Source organism: Mobula birostris, chromosome 18 (assembly GCF_030028105.1).
Source record: "Mobula birostris isolate sMobBir1 chromosome 18, sMobBir1.hap1, whole genome shotgun sequence".
Classification (NCBI taxonomy): domain Eukaryota; kingdom Metazoa; phylum Chordata; class Chondrichthyes; order Myliobatiformes; family Myliobatidae; genus Mobula; species Mobula birostris.
Window position 1 is genome coordinate 62414144 of NC_092387.1, and position 19274 is coordinate 62433417.

A 19274-nucleotide genomic window follows, 5' to 3' on the forward strand; every position below is an offset into this window, starting at 1 on the left:
CTGACAACAACCTGGCCCTTAACACCCAGAAGACCAAGGAGATCATTGTGGACTTCAGGCATGCTAGGAGCCACACTCACGTCCCCATCTACATCAACGGAGCTGTAGTAGAGCATGTATCAAGCTTCAAATTCCTTGGTGTCCATATTTCCAAGGATCTCACCTGGTCTCTGAATTCTTCCATCCTGATCAAAAAGGCGCAACAGCGCCTTTATTTCCTGCGAAGCATCAAGAAAGCTCACCTCTGTCCCAGGATACTGACGGACTTTTACCGCTGTACCATTGAGAGCATACTCACCAACTGCATCTCAGTGTGTTATGGCAATTGTCCCGAATCGGATTGCAGAGCACTCCAGCGTGCGGTGAAAACTGTCCAGCTGATTATCGGCACCCAATTGCCCACCATTGAGAACATCTACCATGAACGCTGCCTGGGCAGGGTGAAAAGCATTATCAAGGATGCATCTCACCCTAACCATGGACTTTTTACTCTCCTCCCATCCAGTAGGCACTACAGGAGCCTCTGCTCCCACACCAGCAGGCACAGGAAGAGATTCTTCCCTGAGGCTGTGACCCTGCTGAACCTCCCACATCATGAAGACCCTGGAGAGACTTGTTCTGGAGCTGCTCCAGCCTATTATCAGGCCACACTTAGATCCCCTCCAGTTCGCCTACCAGCCCCAACTAGGAGTTGAGGATGCCAGCATCTTCCTGCTGAACCGTGTCTACGCCCACCTGGAGAAGCCAGCGAGCACTATGAGGGTCATGTTTTTTGACTTCTCCAGTGCGTTCAACACCATCCACCCTGCTCTGCTGGGGGAGAAGCTGACAGCGATGCAGGTGGATGCTTCCCTGGTATCATGGATTCTTGATTACCTGACTGGCAGACCACAGTACGTGTGCTTGCAACACTGTGTGTCCGACAGAGTGATCAGCAGCACTGGGGCTCCACAGGGGGACTGTCTTGTCTCCCTTTCTGTTCACCATTTACACCTCGGACTTCAACTACTGCACAGAGTCTTGTCATCTTCTGAAGTTTTCAGATGACTCTGCCATAGCTGGATGCATCAGCAAGGGGGATGAGGCTGAGTACAGGGCTACAGTAGGAAACTTTGTCACATGGTGTGAGCAGAATTATCTGCAGCTTAATGTGAAAAAGACTAAGGAGCTGGTGGTAGACCTGAGGAGAGCTAAGGTACTGGTGACCCCTGTTTCCATCCAGGGGGTCAGTGTGGACATGGTGGAGGATTACAAGTACCTGGGGATACGAATTGACAATAAACTGGACTGGTCAAAGAACACTGAGGCTGTCTATAAGAAGGGTCAGAGCCGCCTCTATTTCCTGAGGAGACTGAGGTCCTTTAACATCTGCCGGACGATGCTGAGGATGTTCTACCAGTCTGTGGTGGCCAGTGCGATCATGTTTGCTGTTGTGTGCTGGGGCAGCAGGCTGAGGGTAGCAGACACCAACAGAATCAACAAACTCATTCGTAAGGCCAGTGATGTTGTGGGGTTGGAACTGGACTCTCTGACGGTGGTGTCTGAAAAGAGGATGCTGTCCAAGTTGCATGCCATCTTGGTCAATGTCTCCCATCCACTACATAATTGACTGGTTGGGCACAGGAGTACATTCAGCCAGAGACTCATTCCACTGAGATGCAGCACTGAGCGTCATAGGAAGTCATTCCTGCCTGTGGCCATCAAATTTTACAACTCCTCCCTTGGAGGGTCAGACATCCTAAGCCAATAGGCTGGTCCTGGACTTATTTCATAATTTACTGGCATAATTTAGATATTACTATTTAACTATTTATGGTTCTATTACTATTTATTATTTATGGAGCAACTGTAACAAAAACCAATTTCCCCCGGGATTAATAAAGTATGACTATGACATCACAGCGCTAAGCAGTATTGCACCCATATTGTACTGTCTCAAACAACAGGAATTCTGCAGATGCTGAAAATTCAAGCAACACACATCAAAGTTGCTGGTGAACGCAGCAGGCCAGGCAGCATCTATAGGAAGAGGTACAGTCGACGTTTCAGGCCGAGACCCTTCGTCAGGACTAACTGAAGGAAGAGTGAGTAAGGGATTTGAAAGTTGGAGGGGGAGGGGGAGATCCAAAATGATAGGAGAAGACAGGAGGGGGAAGGATGGAGCCAAGAGCTGGACAGGTGATAGGCAAAAGGGGATACGAGAGGATCATGGGACAGGAAGTCCGGGAAGAAAGACAAGGGGGGGGGACCCAGAGGATGGGCAAGAGGTATATTCAGAGGGACAGAGGGAGAAAAAGGAGAGTGAGAGAAAGAATGTGTGAATAAAAATGAGTAACAGATGGGATACGAGGGGGAGGTGGGGCATTAGCGGAAGTTAGAGAAGTCGACATTCATGCCATCAGGTTGGAGGCTACCCAGACGGAATATAAGGTGTTGTTCCTCCAACCTGAGTGTGGCTTCATCTTTACAGTAGAGGAGGCCGTGGATGGACATGTCAGAATGGGAATGGGATGTGGAATTAAAATGTGTGGCCACTGGGAGATCCTGCTTTCTCTGGCGGACAGAGCGTAGATGTTCAGCAAAGCGGTCTCCCAGTCTGCGTCGGGTCTCGCCAATATATAAAAGGCCACATCGGGAGCACCGGACGCAGTATATCACCCCAGTCGACTCACAGGTGAAGTGTTGCCTCACCTGGAAGGACTGTTTGGGGCCCTGAATGGTGGTAAGGGAGGAAGTGTAAGGGCATGTGTAGCACTTGTTCTGCTTACACGGATAAGTGCCAGGAGAGAGATCAGTGGGGAGGGATGGGGGGGACGAATGGACAAGGGAGTTGCGTAGGGAGCGATCCCTGCGGAATGCAGAGAGAGGGGGGGAGGGAAAGGTGTGTTTAGTGGTGGGATCCCGTTGGAGGTGGCGGAAGTTACGGAGAATAATATGTTGGACCCGGAGGCTGGTGGGGTGGTAGGTGAGGACCAGGGGAACCCTATTCCTAGTGGGGTGGCAAGAGGATGGAGTGAGAGCAGCTGTACGTGAAATGGGGGAGATGCGTTTAAGAGCAGAGTTGATAGTGGAGGAAGGGAAGCCCCTTTCTTTAAAAAAGGCTTTTCATTCTAGGACGAGGGAGATGTCTTCCTTTTTTAAAGAAAGGGGCTTCCCTTCCTCCACTATCAACTCTGCTCTTAAATGCATCTCCCCCATTTCACGTACATCTGCTCTCACTCCATCCTCTCGCCACCCCACTAGGAATAGGGTTCCCCTGGTCCTCACCTACCACCCCACCAGCCTCCAGGTCCAACATATTATTCTCCGTAACTTCCGCCACCTCCAACGGGATCCCACCACTAAGCACATCTTTCCCTCCCCCCCCCCCTGCATTCCGCAGGGATCGCTCCCTACGCAACTCCCTTGTCCATTTGTCCCCCCCATCCCTCCCCACTGATCTCCCTCCTGGCACTTATCCGTGTAAGCAGAACAAGTGCTACACATGCCCTTACACTTCCTCCCTCACCACCATTCAGGGCCCCAAACAGTCCTTCCAGGTGAGGCAACACTTCACCTGTGAGTCGACTGGGGTGATATACTGCGTCCGGTGCTCCCGATGTGGCCTTTTATACATTGGCGAGACCCGACGCAGACTGGGAGACCGCTTTGCTGAAAACCTACGCTCTGTCCGCCAGAGAAAGCAGGATCTCCCAGTGGCCACATGTTTTAATTCCACATCCCATTCCCATTCTGACATGTCCATCCACGGCCTCCTCTACTGTAAAGATGAAGCCACACTCAGGTTGGAGGAACAACACCTTATATTCCGTCTAGGTAGCCTCCAACCTGATGGCATGAACATCGACTTCTCTAACTTCCGCTAAGGCCCCACCTCCCCCTCGTACCGCATCTGTTACTTATTTTTATGCACACATTTTTTCTCTCACTCTCCTTTTTCTCCCTCTGTCCCTCTGAATATACCTCTTGCCCATCCTCTGGGTGCCCCCCCCCCGCCTTGTCTTTCTTCCCCGACCTCCTGTCCCATGATCCTCTCGTATCCCCTTTTGCCAATCACCTGTCCAGCTCTTGGCTCCATCCCTCCCCCTCCTGTCTTCTCCTATCATTTTGGATCTCCCCCTCCCCCTCCAACTTTCAAATCCCTTACTAGCTCTTCCTTCAGTTAGTCCTGACGAAGGGTCTCGGCCTGAAACGTCGACTGCACCTCTTCCTACAGATGCTGCCTGGCCTGCTGCGTTCACCAGCAACTTTGATGTGTGTTGCTTGTACTGTCTCAGTACTTTTATATTTGTGTGCTGCAGCACTTACTTTTTATTTGCAGTTATTTTGTAAATAATACTATCCTTTGCATTTCTGGTTAGATGCTAACTGCATTTCAATGGCTTTGTTATCTGTACTCAGCACAATGACAATAAAATTGAATCTAATCTAATCTAATCCAATGTCAGGTGATTAAATTCTGCTAACCCAGAATGAAATCCCACACTTGAAGCAGCAAAAAAACAGGCTGAACGGCAACTTCCCACCAAGACAAGTTATTCCAGTTTACGCACCCTTTTAGTGAAGTAGCTGGTGCAGGGGGCAGGGTTTCAAATTCTTGAATCATTGGGATCTATTTTGGGGAAGGTATGACTTGTACAAAAAAGATGGATTACACTTGAACTCAAAAGGTACTAATATCCTAGCGGGATTGCTTAATATAGCTGTTAGGGAGGGTTTAAGCTAAGTTGGCAAGGGGAAGGAAACCAAGGTGTTAGGATCGAGGAAGAGGAAAATAGAAATAAGTCAAAAATACTGTGCAGCAAAGATGGTAAGAAGGACAGGCCGGTGAATATACAGGATAATTTGCTGCAAAATAGATATATAGCACAAGTGGCAACAGGTACCGATCTAAATGTACTGTACTTAAATGCACGCAGCATTAGAAATAAAGTGGATGACCTTGCTGCACGGCTGCAGGTTAAAAGATATGACATTGTGGCCATCACCGAGTCATGGCTAAATGATGGATGTGATTGGGAGCTGAATATCCCAGGATAGACAGTGTACAGGAAAGATAGGAAGGTAGGTAAAGGGGGTGGAGTGGCCCTGATGGTGAGTAACGATATCAAATCAATAGAAAGAAGGGACATAGGATCAGAAGAGGTAGAATCCTTATGGGTAGAATTAAGAAATGGCAAGGGTAAAAAGACACTAATAGCAGTTATATACAGGCCTCCAAACAGCAATTGGGATGTGGACTACAAGTTGCAGCTGGAAATAGAAAAAGCATGTCAGAAGGACAATGTCAAGATAATTATGGGGGATTTTAATATGAAAGTGGATTGGGAAAGTCAGAAAGGTAATGGATCTCAGGAGAGTGAGTTTGTAGAATGCCTACAGGATGGCTTTTTGGAGCAACTTGTCCAGAAACCCACCAGGGGACCGGCTGTTTTGGATTGGGTGCTGTGTAACGAACCTGAGGCGATTGTGGAGCTGGAGGTAAAGGAATCTCTTGGAAGTAGTGATCATAATATGATTGAGTTCAGTTTCAAATTTGAAAAGGAGAAGCTGGTATCAGGTGTATCGATATTTCAGTGGAACAGGGGAAATTACAGTGGTATGAGAGAGGAACTGGCCCAAGTCAATTGGAAAAGTAAACTAAATGGAGGGACGGCAGAGCAGAATTGGATGAAATTCCTACAAGAAATAAGGAAAATGCAGGAAAAATATATTCCAAGAAAAAAGAAAATCATGAACGGAAAAATGGCACAAATGTGGCTAACGAGAGAGGTTAAGGCAAAAATAAAAGCAAAAGAAACGGCGTACAAGGAAGCAAAAATTAGTGGGAAAAATGAGGACTGGAAGACCTTTAAAAACTTACAGAAAGAAACTAAGAAAGTCATTTGGAAAGAAAAGATGAATTATGAAAGGAAGTTGGCGATTAATATAAAAAAGGATACTAAGAGTTTTTTTTAAATATATGAATAGTAAAAGAGTGACAAGGGTAGATATGGGACCAATTGAAAATGATGTTGGAGTAATTATAATGGATAACAAAGAGATGGCGGAGGAACTGAATGAGTATTTTGCATCAGTCTTCACAGTGGAAGACATGAGCAATATACCTGATAGCCAGAGGTATCAGGGAATAGAATTAGGTACGGTCAAGATAACTAGCGAGAAAGTGCTTGGGAAGCTAAGTGGACTAAGAATAGATAAGTCTCCTGGCCCGGATGAGGTGCACCCAAGGGTTCTGAAGGAGGTGGCTTTGGAGATTGTGGAAGTATTGGAAATGATCTTTCAGGAATCAATAGACTCTGGCATGGTTCCGGAGGACTGGAAGGTCGCAAATGTAGTTCCGCTATTTAAGAAAGGAAGGAGGCAGCAAAAAGAAAATTACAGACCTATTAGTCTGACATCGATGGTTGGAAAGATATTGAAGTCAATCCTCAAGGACGAGGTTAAGAAATACCTCAAGGTGCAGGACAAGATAGGCGGAAGCCAGCATGGTTTCATGAAGGGAAGATCCTGCCTTACCAACTTATTGGAATTTTTTGAGGTAATCTCGAATAAGATTGACAAGGGAGAAGCTGTGGATGTTGTGTATTTGGATTTTCAAAAGGCCTTCGATAAGGTGCTGCATATGAGGCTGCTTAATAAGATGAGAGCCCATGGAATTATAGGAAAGATATTGAAATGGGTGGAGCATTGGCTGATAGGCAGAAAGCAAAGGGTGGGAATAAAGGGATCCTATTCTGATTGGTTGCCGGTTACTAGTGGTGTTCCGCAGGGGTCAGTGTTGGGGCCGCTTCTTTTTACAATGTGTATCGATGATTTGGATTATGGATTAAATGGTTTTGTGGCCCAGTTTGCGGATTACACCAAGATAGGTAGAGGAACAGGAAATGTTGAAGAAACGGAAAGGTTGCAGAGAGACTTAGTCAGTTTAGGAGAGTGGGCAGAGAAATGGCAGATGAGATACAAAGTTGACAAATGTATGGTTGTACATTTCGGAAGAAGAAATAATCCAGCAGATTATTATTTAGATGGGGAGAAAATTCAAAAATCGGAAGTGCAAAGGGACTTGGGGGTCCTCGTGCAGGATACCCTAAAGGTTAACCACCAAGTTGGACTGGCGGTAAGGAAAGCGAATGCTATGTTCGCATTCATTTCAAGAGGAATAATGAATAAGAGTAAGGAGGTGTTGATGAGGCTCTATGGGGCATTAATGAGACCTCATTTGGAACACTGTGTGCAGTTTTGGGCCCCCTATCTTAGAAAGGATATACTGATGTTGGAGAGAGTTCAGAGAAGATTTACGAGGATGATTCCTGGAATGCAGGGGCTAACATATGAGGAGTGTCTGTAAGCTCTTGGATTGTATTCATTAGAGTATAGAAGAATGAGAGAGGATCTCATAGAAACGTTTCGAATGTTGAAAGGGTTGGACAGAGTAGATGTAGAAAGGTTGTTTCCCTTGGTGGGTGAGTCCAGGAAGAGAGGCCATCATCTTAGAATTAGAGGGTATCCAGTGAAAACAGAGATGAGGAGAAATTTTTTTAGCCAGAGGGTCGTGGATTTGTGGAATTCGTTGCTACATATGGCTGTGGAGGCCCGATCATTGAGGGTGTTTAAGAAGGAGATTGACAGGTATCTAATTAGTCAGGGTATCAAGGGATATGGGGAAAAAGCCGGAAATTGGAACTAGATGGGTGAATAGTTTAGCTCATGGGGGAGCTGCGGAGCAGACTCGATGGGCCGAATGGCCTACTTCTGCTCCTTTGTCTTGTGATCTTGTGATCTTGTGAATTGACGGGTCTTAATGCCAGCTTCTTTGGCACTGAGTATTGGACTGGAGCATTCCTTTTGAATGGAACCACAGAAGGCATTAGAATTAGCCCCACACTTGTTTTTTTCTCCCCAATTATGCTCTCAATCTAACTCTCTTCTTCTAACTTCATTTTACTTTTAATACCCAAAGTTTTTACACACTTAGCTAATGCACAATTCCTGTTCAAGATTCTCATGATCATCAATCATTAAGGATTCTTTAACTTCAAGTTACCATCAAAATTTAAATGCAAAAGGCACTTGGTAACACACCAGTTGTCAGTCCCTTCTTAGTTGAACATGATTGTAAGTAGAAAATATATTTATTCTTTCATTATAAATGGATCCAAATCCTGGAACACTCTACCCAACACCACCGTGAATGTGTCTTCACCAGAAGAATTTAAGGTTAACAGTTCTCAAGGATAACAAATGATACACAATAGATTCTGGTCTTACCAATAATAAACATATCTTTAAAAAAAATTGCTCAAACCATTTTAGAGAGCATTTAATAGTCAAACACACTGGGGTTTAAAAAAATGCATTGCTGTTTGCCCTGTTCACGAAGCAACTTTGTGTAGATGTTCTCTTGACAGCAAACCTTACATACAAGAGTGTCTTGACACTAATCCAGAATGTCTCGGGCTCTGTGTAAGCTGAAAGCAAATTGCAGCCTTTTAAGTAAAAATGGGGAAACAGGTTGCTTCAGTGATTAAAATCACGATCTCTGTGTTGTCTCAATATGGAAACTGCTGCCCTAATTAAACTTCAACTCTTCGGTAGATATCACAACTCACTGGTTTTCATTCCTGAAGACTTTCCATAGATAGAGTAACACGTACAAAATGCTGGAGGAACTCATCAGGTCAGGAAGCATCTATGGAAAGGCATAAATAGTCAATGTTTCAGGCTGAGGCACTTCATCAGGGCCTACTGAGTTCCAGCAGCATTTCGTATGTGTTACTCTGGATTTCCAGGATCTGCAGAATAAGACTTGATGATGAACCCCTGGAATTTAACAACCTCTTCACACTCATCGTTAATGCTCTAGTATAAATAACAGCCAGTTAAGTAAGTTACCAAAGATTACCAACTGCTCCAGAACATAGTACAGCAAAGCAAAGGATTCGAGTCAGTACAGAGAAATACAACTCATTATCCAAGTCTGTTAGCTAAAGTAAGATGATGAATCCTAGTCCTGCTCTCTGTTCAGTAGCCCCTCATGGAACTAGACATGTATTTCAAGATCAAGGACATATGAATATACAGGAAGATAGCAAAAAGGCTAGCAATATTATAAACGATCCCACCCACCCTGCTCACAGACTGTTTGTCCCACTCCCATCGGAGAGAAGACAACTTAGCATCCACGCCAGGACCACTAGACTCAAAAACAGTTACTGTGACAAGTAAAGCTGATCAACACCTCCACCCACTATCGTACCATACCACACCCTCCACCACCACTACTTTATCATTTCCTGTCAGTTACCTCACACACACTCCTGTGCCTAGTGTCACTTTATGTACATATAATCAATCTATATATATTGATTATTAACTATATTATGTAATTACATTTATCGTGTTTTTTTATTACTGTGTGTTAGTGCTGCATCGGATCAGGAGTAACAACTATCTCATTCTCCTTTACACTTGTATACTGGAAATGACATTAAACAATGTGGAATCAGCATTATCCACATCTGTTACATTCATAAACAACAGTTATCTGGACAAGGGAGCAATTGAATCATACTCCATTATAGAGACGGATTGCCTGGGGGAGCTGTGCCACAACAAACACTTTGCACTCAACACCAGGAAGGCCAAGGAATTGACAGTGGGCTTCAGGAAGGGGAAGTCAGCAGAACACACACCAGTCCTCATCAATGGGTCATCAGTGAAGAGAGTGAGCAGCTTCAGGTTCCCAGGTGTCAACATCTCAGATGATCTATCCATGCCCAATATATTGATGCAAACACAAAGAAAGTACACCAGTGCCTATACTTCATTCAGAATTTGAGATTTGGTATATCACCAAAGACTAGCAAATCTCTACAAATGTACCACGTAAAGGATTGTGACTGGTTGCATCACCATCTGATATGGAGGCTGCAACGCATGGAATCGTAAGAAGCTGCAGAGGGTTGTAAGCTCAGCCAGCTCCATCTTGGGCTCTAGACATCCCCCCCCTTCACCCAATATCGAGGACATCTTTGAAAGGCTGTGCTTCAAGAAAGCAGCATCCATCATTAAGGACCCTCACCATCCAGGACATGCCGTCTTCTCAATGCTACCATCCGGGAGGAAGTATATAAACCTGAAGATGTGCACTCAACATTTTAGGAACAGCCTCTTCCCCATCACCATCAGATTTCATGAACTATAAAAACTACCTCACTATTTACTCTCTTTTTACACTCATATTTTTATACATTTCTTATTGTAACTTATAGTCATTCTTATGAATTGGACTATACTGCAGCTGCCAAATAACAAATTTCACAACATACAATATGTTAGTGATAATTAATCTGAATCTGAATGAAGAGCAAAAAAGTTGAAGAAAACTGAAAAATGAAGTACATTATATTGTTGACATTTTCTCAATCCTACACAAGTTCTGAACCATTGATTCCAAAACATTTATATAGTCAAATTCTATTATACTCAGTGAAATCCCTTAGCACAGTTGAACTCGATATGATTATAATTTATTATCAATATGCAATTAACAAGGAAAAATTTGGAATGCTACATGGTAGACAAAGAGGAAGTAAATTAATTAGTTAGCTCTTTCAAAGATCCCATACAGTCACAATGGCCTAACTACCATGTGATAACTGTACCTATGCTGTCAAAGGGTTAAGGAAATGACATGGTTCATTATTATACTTCACTGAATAAGAACTTGCAATGGAAAAGATAACTACAGGGAGTTGAAAAATTAATTACAGGACGCCAGTTCATAGATTACTGAAAGGAAAGCAGCCTGAAAGAAATATAGATTTCTTTTTATTCTGCAACCAGCAGTGCAAAATGAAACCAGATTCATCCAACCAAAGAGCAATTTGAATTCTATATATATAGTGCTACACTTATCCAACCTTGCCATTGGCTGTTGTATGTCAGATTGATTAACAATTATTTTTGTAGCACAATTGTGCAGCTCACCTACTGCTGAAATGGTTCAAGACTCAAAAATAAACTCTATTCTTTATGAGCAAGGTGATTTAGTGTTCTGGCACTAAGAATATGTAGTTGCAAATTAACGTGTAAAGTTACAAAAGCACAATAATTATAGCAAATAATGGGAAACTGGGACATGTTACAAAGGTCTCAAATAGATTTTGATGAGCTATATATGCAGAACCAAACAAAAGCAGGTCTCATACAGATGCATAATCATTGTAATTTTACTCTAAGTGGGCAGCATTAGCATCCAGCTAAATTTGTTTACCAAAATGATCAACATCCTACCAGAATTCTGCCTCATCAACCTACAGATCAGATCGATGCTCTGTAGTTCTACCATATCTAAATGGACAAATGAATAGCTAACAAGAGGAGATGTCCAAGAATATCCCCATCCATAGCTACGGTGAATGCTAAAGGCAAGGCTCAAAGTCAAATTCAAAGTAAAACTTATTATCAAAGTATAGATATATTACATATACTACCTCGAGATAAGTTGACTTACAGGAAAATAAAGAAGTACAATAAAATTTATTAAAAATACATAAACAAAGACTGATAAACAACCAATGTGCAAAAGGAGAGAAATAGTGCAAATAAAAATAAATAATACTGAGAACATGAGCTGCTGAGTCTTTGAAAGTAAAAGTGAGGTTGTGAAATCAGTTTCCAGTTGACAAGTGAAGTTATCCATGTCGGTTCAGGAGCCTGAGTAGGGCAAATACTGTTTCTGAACCTGGTGGTGTGGGACTTATGGTAGCAATGAGAAGAGAGCAGGACATGAATAGTGGGGGTCCTTGATGATGGATGCTGCACTTGTCTTTGTGTTTAAAAAATATGAAACATCATTATACTGTTGGGATAGGAGAATTAAATTCTCCAGAAAGCCTGCTTGCAATGAATAAAGACCTTTTATAGCTACAAGCTTCCATTTACTAGTCACTCAGTCACACCTGCAAAGGAAAGGGCAAATTGTCAATGTGGAAACAAAATATGCACGTAGACTAAAGATGAGAATTAAAAGCAGGCAGTGATGATATGGAATAACACAAAGATAAGTCACAGGAAAAATATAAAGGAGAAGCAAAAAGTCTAACAAAATTTTAAGTACTGTATTATACCTAACAGTTAACTACCCAGAAATCAAAAGCTCAAACATCACGACAGATTGTGAAAATAAATATGATAAATCTAGAAACACACATCAAAATTTGTTGGCTGGTACTACCAAACATTGGCATGAAAGTCACTGCATTGCTGTTAAAAGAGATCGTTCTAGTCTGGTGCCTATATTTCATACTGCTTAGTAGATTCTTAATATTTTCTGAGTAATGAGGGATGGGGAATAAAGACTGCTTTGTCTACATTGATATCCTAAAAACAAATTCAAATAATGCAAATGTGACTCTTTCAATGGATTTCTTTCATTTGCCCATCACCTAGCAATCTTGGATTGATTTCTTACACAACAACACAAAATAAGTTGCCACCTTTTTTTAAATACGCCCACTCATTTTAGTGTGGGTGTTTCTATTACCTTCCAAAGATGAATGCAAAAATTGTTCAGGGTTTAACACAAGCCAAAATCCAACACATCAGATTGCCATCACAAAACAAATTGGGTAATACTGGAATCTAAACAGAAGGGTCCAGTCTCCTCCTTTGATCGTTTTATATGCCTTAATGTACCATAAACAGAGACTTTCCATTGGTACCTGCTTTCCAAAGAGCCTTTATGCTATATTTCATTGCTCCTTGTACGTTAGTGTATTGAGCTTTTTCAAGAGTTATTTCATACACTGTGCTCAATAAACCCTGCATTGATACACTGAAATATTTTTGATATTCCACAGAGATTTTTCACTAAAAGACATTACCTAACAATTCATGAATCATTTCAAAATCTATTCATTTGCTTAGTACATAAGTCTAATATTTTGCATTTAACTATTCAATTTCTGATTACTTAAAATGTGTTTAATAAATATACTAAACAGCCTGTAAGTAGATTGTACAATTGATTTTTAATTGCATAAATACAAAATGCTTTTATATTTTGTGTGACTACACTGGATGCAACAAATACTGTTTTCTCACATAGCTGGAAATACATTGATATTAAAATGATTTTGATAATAATACTGATATTACAACACCTGCTCCTTCCTTTCAGTTTCAGAACCTATTCCAATACCACCATTTCACTCATCTGCCATGTGTTCTGCTAATAAAAATCAAAAAGTACAGATGCTGGAAATCTGATGTAAAATTCTGAAAATACTCAACAGATTAGGCTTTATTTGTGAGAAGAAAAATAGAGTTAACGTGAACACAAGGAAGTCTGCAGATGCTGGAAATCTAGAGCAACACACAAAAAGCTTGGGAATTCAGCAGGTCAGGCAGCATCTATGGAAATGAATAAACAGTTGGCATTTCAGGCCAATACCCTTCTTCAGGACTGGAAGGGAAGGAGGAAGATGGCAGAATAAAAATGTGGGAGAGAGGAAGGAGGCTAGCTAGAAGGTGAGGGGGAAGCCACGAGGGTGAGAAAGGTAAAGGGCTGAAAAAGGCGGAATCTGACAGGACAGGAGAGTGGACCGTAGGAGAAAGAGAAGGAGGAGGGGTCACACAGAAAAGTGACAGGTGAGAAGAGGTAAAAGGCCAGAATGGGGCCTTTTAACATTGCAGGCCAAAGCTCGTTGGACAAAGGGTCTTCAACCTAAAACATTCTCTTTCTGCAGATACTGCCTATCCACTAAGCATTTCCAGCAATCTTCACCATTATTACCTCAAGTTTCTCACTTGCATATGTTACTATACAAAAATGAGTTTCAGATTGCTCCTTATTTTTAAACTACAATAGCAAGTTTCATTGAATGAGAGACACCAGGTCAGTGTGCATGCTGTCACAGAAGCCACTAAAGAGGAAACTGAGGTCTAGAAGCAGATACTCCACTAGGTTTGTTGTCAATGAAGTCAATTTCTTCCTAACACTGAACTAGGCAAGGTCATGCCAGTGCACCCTTTATCACGATTGAGCTACATTTCTAACAGCTGTTTCAGCATTCCAGCTTCGTTTTTATGTTCTCCCTTCTCTCCTCTGACCTTACTCATCTACCTTTAGTTACAGTTCCTCCATTCAGCTCACCAACGAATGAAAAAAGGAACTTGCGGCCCTTTCTATGGCACACCCTAATAGCATGCGTGTCACCTGTATTTGCTTGGTCTCCATCACAGCACAGGTATTTCCTTTGTTCCTACCACCCCTGTCCTTCTTTGCAACTTCAGCCAATGTTTTTTCTTCTCAGTTTTCCAGTTTTGAGGAACTCATCATCCAGAAACATAATCTGTTGCTTTCTCTACAGTTGCTGTCTGATCTGCTGATTATCTCCAGTAGTTTTAATTTTATTCCAACCAGTAGCCTGCAGTCCAAGATTTCTCATTAAATTTACTGAGTTGCATTGCTCTGAATGTTTGTTAGCAATATCTGTACAATGGTTCTTCCAATATAGATTAGGCCTTAAAGATGGTGCATTGACTTCAACTTCTCTCCAAATATAAGCTTACAAGACTGTTAAATTTCAAAGGTATGCAGAGTATATTTTGTTTTGAAAGCAATCACTTCCAAGAATTTTCTAATATGAAAAATAGTCTGATTGCAAAAGGACTTGCAGACCAGGAACATGAAGGTCATAAAGTTCATGTTCCTATATTATGCATCTGCAGAACTGAAGCAGATCAATGAACACCAATTATTGATGTACATGCACAAAATATATCGGATAGAATTTCACAATTACCAGTGGCTGTTGTGTTTATTTACATCATGAAATTGACAGTAAATTTGAGGAATCCCCTCATACATAGTTTAACCTGGACATACCAAATTCCTCTCAATGACAAGCTGCATATTTGCAGTTCCCTCCAGCATAATTGCAGAAATCAGAAAACTGATGAAATTTTAAAGCATTCTCAAATTGTTTTTGGTGTAAAATGAACCTTATTGGATCAGACATTAGTAAGTTACTAAAAGCATACAAAGGGATAATTATTATTCTAACCCTCTGGGTAAAAAAATCTGATTTTATGTAATTCCTTTCAGCATGGTACTGTAGTGGTTAGCACATGCTTTACAGTACCAGTGACGCAGGTTCAATTCCCGCCACCCGCTGTAAGGAATTTGTATGATCTACCTGTGACCGTGAAGGTTTCCTCTGGGTGCTCCGGTTTCCTCCCAGAGGCCAAAGACATACTGGTTGGTAGGTTAATTGGTCATTGTAAACTGTCCCATGATTAGGTGGGGATTAAATCCGGGGATAGCTGGGCGGCAGACTTTGAAAGGCTGGAAGGGCCTATTCCACACTGCATCTCAACAAGTAATTTTTTTAAAAAAACAACTATTTCTAAATGCAATGTATTCAGAGTAATTACTTTTGCTTGGAAATGTATGATATTCCAGCTTCTACCATAATTATCTTTGTGCTTCTGTATTTTTTTGCTAAGTAAAATGTTTGCATCAGCGAAAAATGTACTTTTTCCACCCTGATAGGTCGTTATTCGTCTCCACACCTTGTGGTGCATTGGGCGGCAACCTTTTGAGTTTCTCTAGCATTTTCTATGTTTCTCATGAGGCCAATTTGTTAGCTCGCTGTTCAATCCAGCATGGACGGAAAGAGTGCAAGGAGCCAAACAGATTCAAACTGGGACACTCGCCTCGAAGTCCAGTGCTGATGCCACTGCTATGAAATTTCTTTATTCTGGACTGGCTGTTCAGTTAAGATCGGCATTGCTGTACACCAGGAATCTAAAGCACAACAGCAAATTATACTGGAAATCACAGGTCACCAGATCTTCATGGGCAGGTTCCTTCGAGGTCAGGGGCAAATGCTGTCACTTTGCTGCTGATTGTAAAGTCTTAGCAATGTAGAACAATTTGTTTTACATTTTGACATAGAAAATAGGAGGTTAATTGACGCACTGCAGATTGCCCCAAGTGTGGAGGAGACTGGTAGAATTTGCTGTGAGCTGATCTGAATGCAGGAATTAGTACAGCTTTTGTATAAATGGTGATTGGCAGTGATTCAGTGAGCTGAAGTGGCAGCTACTATGTTTTGTGACTACAACTCTACTTACTGATAAAAATCTGCTTCTTTGACTGCCTCCTCGCATTTCTTCAGCGCTTTTGTATGCTGGTTCTGCAGAGACTGCAGATCTGACATGGCTTTCATGCACTGCATTTTCAGTCTCTCATAGTCATGGCTTGGCTTTGGGCTGGGTCTGGAGAGGCAAGGAAAAAACACGAGCAAAATTAATCCCCAACATGAGAGTGAAGACATCAGAAACATGAACAGAGCATCCTGTCCTCAACTGCCTCAAAATTTAGTGAAATCTATTTCAGTATGACATTATTATACCTCCAATCCGTTTCCCTGGCTCTGTTCAATACTGTTGAACAAACCTAAGAAGAATTAATCCATCTTGAAAGCTTTAAATGAACCTCTAAATGCAGCACCTTCTGTATTAACATTGCCATTTTTTAAAACCTTGGGTATGAAAATGTGCTTCATTATTGGCACACGTTAAAATTATGTTCTAATTTCCACATTTGGCATAATAGTTTTTCTTTGTTCTGTCAGGTTATTTTAGCATCACTAAAAATACAAAAGAGGGAACTGGCTGGGTTGTTATGCTGAGCTTTTTTAAATGAATTCTAAGTTACAGTTAAAATGGCCCATTAGTACACATTTCAATTTTGTCAACACACAGGTCATTTATTAAGCCGAGATACTGCTGTTGAAAACAGTACCAGTTAAATAAAATGGATCCTAACACACATGGTCTCAGTTCAGATTTTACAAGAATTTTAAGATGACATTAGGTAAACAGTAAAAAAAAAACTGCAGTTTAGTGCTGCATTTTAAATCATGTACTTTTCAACATGCTCATGCTGATTACTTTCCAATGTGAGTTAATGCTAAGTTTTACAATATCCATAAGCAAAATTAAAAATAGCTCTTCACAATTTAATTAACAAAAAGTCTGAACCAAACTCACAAGTATTCCACTTGATAGTTTGATTTACTATGATCTGTTAGCAGAAGTAATTTAAATTTTACAAAAATTGTACTGAAACATATCAATAATTAGTTTTATGGCATAGCCATTGTGGCTGTTTAAGCCTTGAATCATAGTGCAAAATACTTTTCTTATAAGTAAGTGCACTTCATGTGTTGATTTATTTTAAAATTGGCTATCAATTGGTGTAAAATACTGCTGATATCTCTTTCAAAGGTATTTGGAATTCTGACAGGAATTTTGCATAGCACATTATCTGAGGGCAGCTTCAGATACTCATCAATGATGATTTCTGCACAAGGCAAGCTACATCCCCACTTCATCTCTGTACCTTAGAGCAGTTCAGAGCTTGGGCCTTTATATAGTCACCAGGCACAAGACAAAGAGGTTCATCATGGACAAGAGTCTAGAAGAAGCAGGCTCACCATTAGGAGGTTTAAGGGATTTGGCATGTCGCCAAAGACCAGCAAATTTCTACAGATGTAGCGCAGAGAGCATTCTGACTGGTTGCATCACCATCTGATAGGAGGGACCACCACACAGGATCAGAAAAAGCTACAGAGGATTGCAAACTCAGCCAGTTCCATCATGGGCAATACACATAAAACGCTGGAGGAACCAAGCAGGCCAGGCACATCTACAGAACAAGGTACAGTTGACGTTTCAGGCTGAAACCTTTCAGCAGGACCGTGGATTTCCAACATCTGCATATTTTCTCTTGTCCATCATGGGCCCATTCAAAGGACCCTCACCGTCCAGGACACGACTGCTTTTCATTACTACCAACAGGGTGGAAGTACAGAAGCCTGTAAACACACCCTCAGTGTTTTAGGAACAGCTTCTTCTCCATCATCAGATTTTTAAACAGACCGTGTACCCATAAACACTATCTCATATTTTGCTCTCTTTCTGCACTACTTATTTTTTTACATTCGCATTTCTTATTGTAATTTATAATAATATTTTTATGTATTGCACTGCACTGCTGATGCAAAACAAATTTCACAACACAAGTCAGTGATAATAAACGTAATTCTGAAGTGAAGAAACACAAATAGGCATCTGTTAGTCTCATGAGACCATGGATTTGCGCCTTGGAAGGTTTCCAGGGTGCAGGCCTAGGCAAGGTTTATGGAAGACTGGCAGTTGCCCAAGCTGCAAGTCTCCCCTCTCTACGCCATCGATGTTGTCCAAGGGAAGGGCACTAGGGCCGATACAGCTTGGCACCAGTGTCATCGCAGAGCAATGTGTGGTTAAGTGCCTTGCTCAAGGACACAACAGTTGAGGCTCGAACTCGCGACATTCAGATCACTAGACTGATGTCTTAACCACTTGGCCACACGCCACAGTGTTCTCAGAAGAAACACAAAGTTCTCAGAAAATTTAAGCACCTTGACGACATTAAGCACATTATGACATAAAAGCCACCTTGTAAGTAGAATTTACTATTGTTGAGTCAATGATAAACTTGGAGAAAATTACAGGATCGGGAACAGAAGAGGTCAGAGTGCATTGAATAAAACTTTGAAAATGACAATCTTACAGGTGACTCTTTCAAAGCTTTAAAGAGCAGTTTTATAAGACCACTGTAGTGTCAGAGTATGACTTATACCTGCAATCGTCAAACGTAGAGCCAGGGGAAGAAAGTGCTAATTGTTTGCGTAACTCATCCCGTTCACGAGTGACTTGCCGAAGTTGGTACACAATGGCTTCTAACTTCTCACTCATCTGCCTGGTGTCCATGTGTGTTGGTGGAGGAGAAGCTGCCTTCCCAGAGGTGCCTGTACCTGGTCAGGGAAGTAAAGTAACAGATGATTGCTAGAAATTAAATTAATTGAAATAAAAGTAAGTGATTTAGAACACAGACCCTTTGGCAAGTAATATCCGTGCCGCACAAATAAAATATTTGTGAAATATTTTCAGTCATATTTTAAGCTAAGCCTAGTGGGAATTCGACATGTGACTAAAATCAGCTTCAGGATTTATTTACTTATTACAGTACAGGAAGTCTCCATTTAACTCAGCAAGTCCATGCTTGCTCCTGGCAGAGACTGCTGCAAGTCACATTTTCCAATAGCCTTTCAACTTGTTCTTTCTCACATGCCCATTAACTTCTTCTGAATCTTTTGTTAATTACCTACACTAAGGGATAATTTACAACGGGCTTAGCAGCATGTCCTTGAGAT

General features: G+C 41.6%; 1 protein-coding gene across 9 annotated transcripts in view; it reads right to left on the reverse strand.

Annotated features, from left to right (window-relative positions):
• dlg5a (discs, large homolog 5a (Drosophila)) overlaps positions 1-19274 on the reverse strand; it is a 232376-nt gene that overhangs the window by 129192 nt on the left and 83910 nt on the right. For all 9 annotated transcript variants that reach the window (XM_072282816.1, XM_072282813.1, XM_072282814.1 and 6 more), the window contains exons 4-5: positions 18701-18875; positions 16147-16290 (exon numbers count right to left, since the gene is read on the reverse strand). In XM_072282816.1, coding sequence (XP_072138917.1) covers positions 16147-16290; positions 18701-18875 — 319 coding nt within the window. The remainder of the gene's footprint in view (positions 1-16146; positions 16291-18700; positions 18876-19274) is intronic.